Source organism: Asparagus officinalis, chromosome 1 (genome assembly GCF_001876935.1).
Source record: "Asparagus officinalis chromosome 1, Aspof.V1, whole genome shotgun sequence".
NCBI classification, from domain to species: domain Eukaryota; kingdom Viridiplantae; phylum Streptophyta; class Magnoliopsida; order Asparagales; family Asparagaceae; genus Asparagus; species Asparagus officinalis.
In genome coordinates this window covers 5,157,659-5,158,782 of record NC_033794.1, presented here as the reverse complement: position 1 = coordinate 5,158,782, position 1,124 = coordinate 5,157,659, and the positions used below count along the sequence as shown (strand labels likewise).

The following is a 1,124-nucleotide window of genomic DNA, read 5'->3' as shown; positions in this document are numbered from 1 at the left end:
TTCGATTACAAGAGCTTATATTGACTAATTTGATTTTCAAGTTTTGACAGCTCTAACGCGTAAGTCTGTTCAAGCTCAGCCTTCAATTTAATCTTGAAAGCTTCTTCATCAACACTTTGAAGCGCGACAACCTCTTGTTCCTTTTCAGCTATTATTTTATCTTGAAGGTTCAGTTGCTGTAACAGGTCTTCCTCAATATGAATTTCCTGCGTCAACTCAGACTCCAAGACATCAAGAGCATCCTTGGCCATTGCAAGTTCCTCCTCTAAGCGAGCTATTTCCGCTCGACTCGATTCTAAATCCCGGTGAATCGGCTAAGTCGTTATACCCTTCCTCTCTGAACCCTGATATAAAACGCTCAAAAGATTTTTTATAATTCTCAAAATACGATCTTTTGAAGAGAATGCGATCGACCATAGAGTTCAAAAAGGAGATGAAGCCTTGGAGATTAGAGCAGATAACAGACTTGTCCGGATCGTCATCAACCAATAACGCTTGGATTTGAGTTGATAATGATGAAGGAACTGCGAGAAAGTCAAATAAGTCAGTACAGTATATATATATGCATACAAGACAACAAACTAAAGCATACCAAATTCGACGGAAGAACCTTCAGCATGACTTGGTTCGCTCAAGGATGGTAATCTGGATTCCTGAACAGTCAAGATTGGTTCAGGAATGGTAGCTGTTGATGCACCCGCTACATCAGGGACTTTTTCAACTAAAGTCTCAGAGGACGGCGGGTCCAAACTAAGAGACTCTTTAAGAGGAGATTCTACAAACAGGAGGATTACAATGAGCATAATGATAATCCGAGCTTGAAACAAACGATAAATGAAACTCACCAATTCTAGTCACAACATCGGCCGATGTACCAACTTCTTCAGTTGGTCTCGCTTTTGTTGCAACTGGACTAATCTGGGGAGTGACAATGACTTCTATCATCATGGGGTCCATAGGAGTAGAAGGTTGAGGTTCAAGAACTGATGATTGCAAATCAACCTCAGTTCCTGCCCATGGCACGAGTTCACTACCCTCCGGTTGTTTAGATGTTTCGGTGATGATAGTAGTATCAGTTCCAATAACTGGTCCTATAATTCAAACGCTTATATAATTAATCAAGT

General features: G+C 40.7%; 1 protein-coding gene across 1 annotated transcript; it reads right to left on the bottom strand.

Annotated features, from left to right (window-relative positions):
* LOC109829721 lies at positions 232-917 on the bottom strand. The gene is made up of 2 exons (XM_020396762.1): positions 593-917; positions 232-524 (listed from the first exon to the last, which is right to left on the bottom strand). The coding sequence occupies exons 1-2, from the start codon at positions 801-803 to the stop codon at positions 232-234; spliced, it is 504 nt and encodes a 167-aa protein (XP_020252351.1). The 5' UTR covers positions 804-917.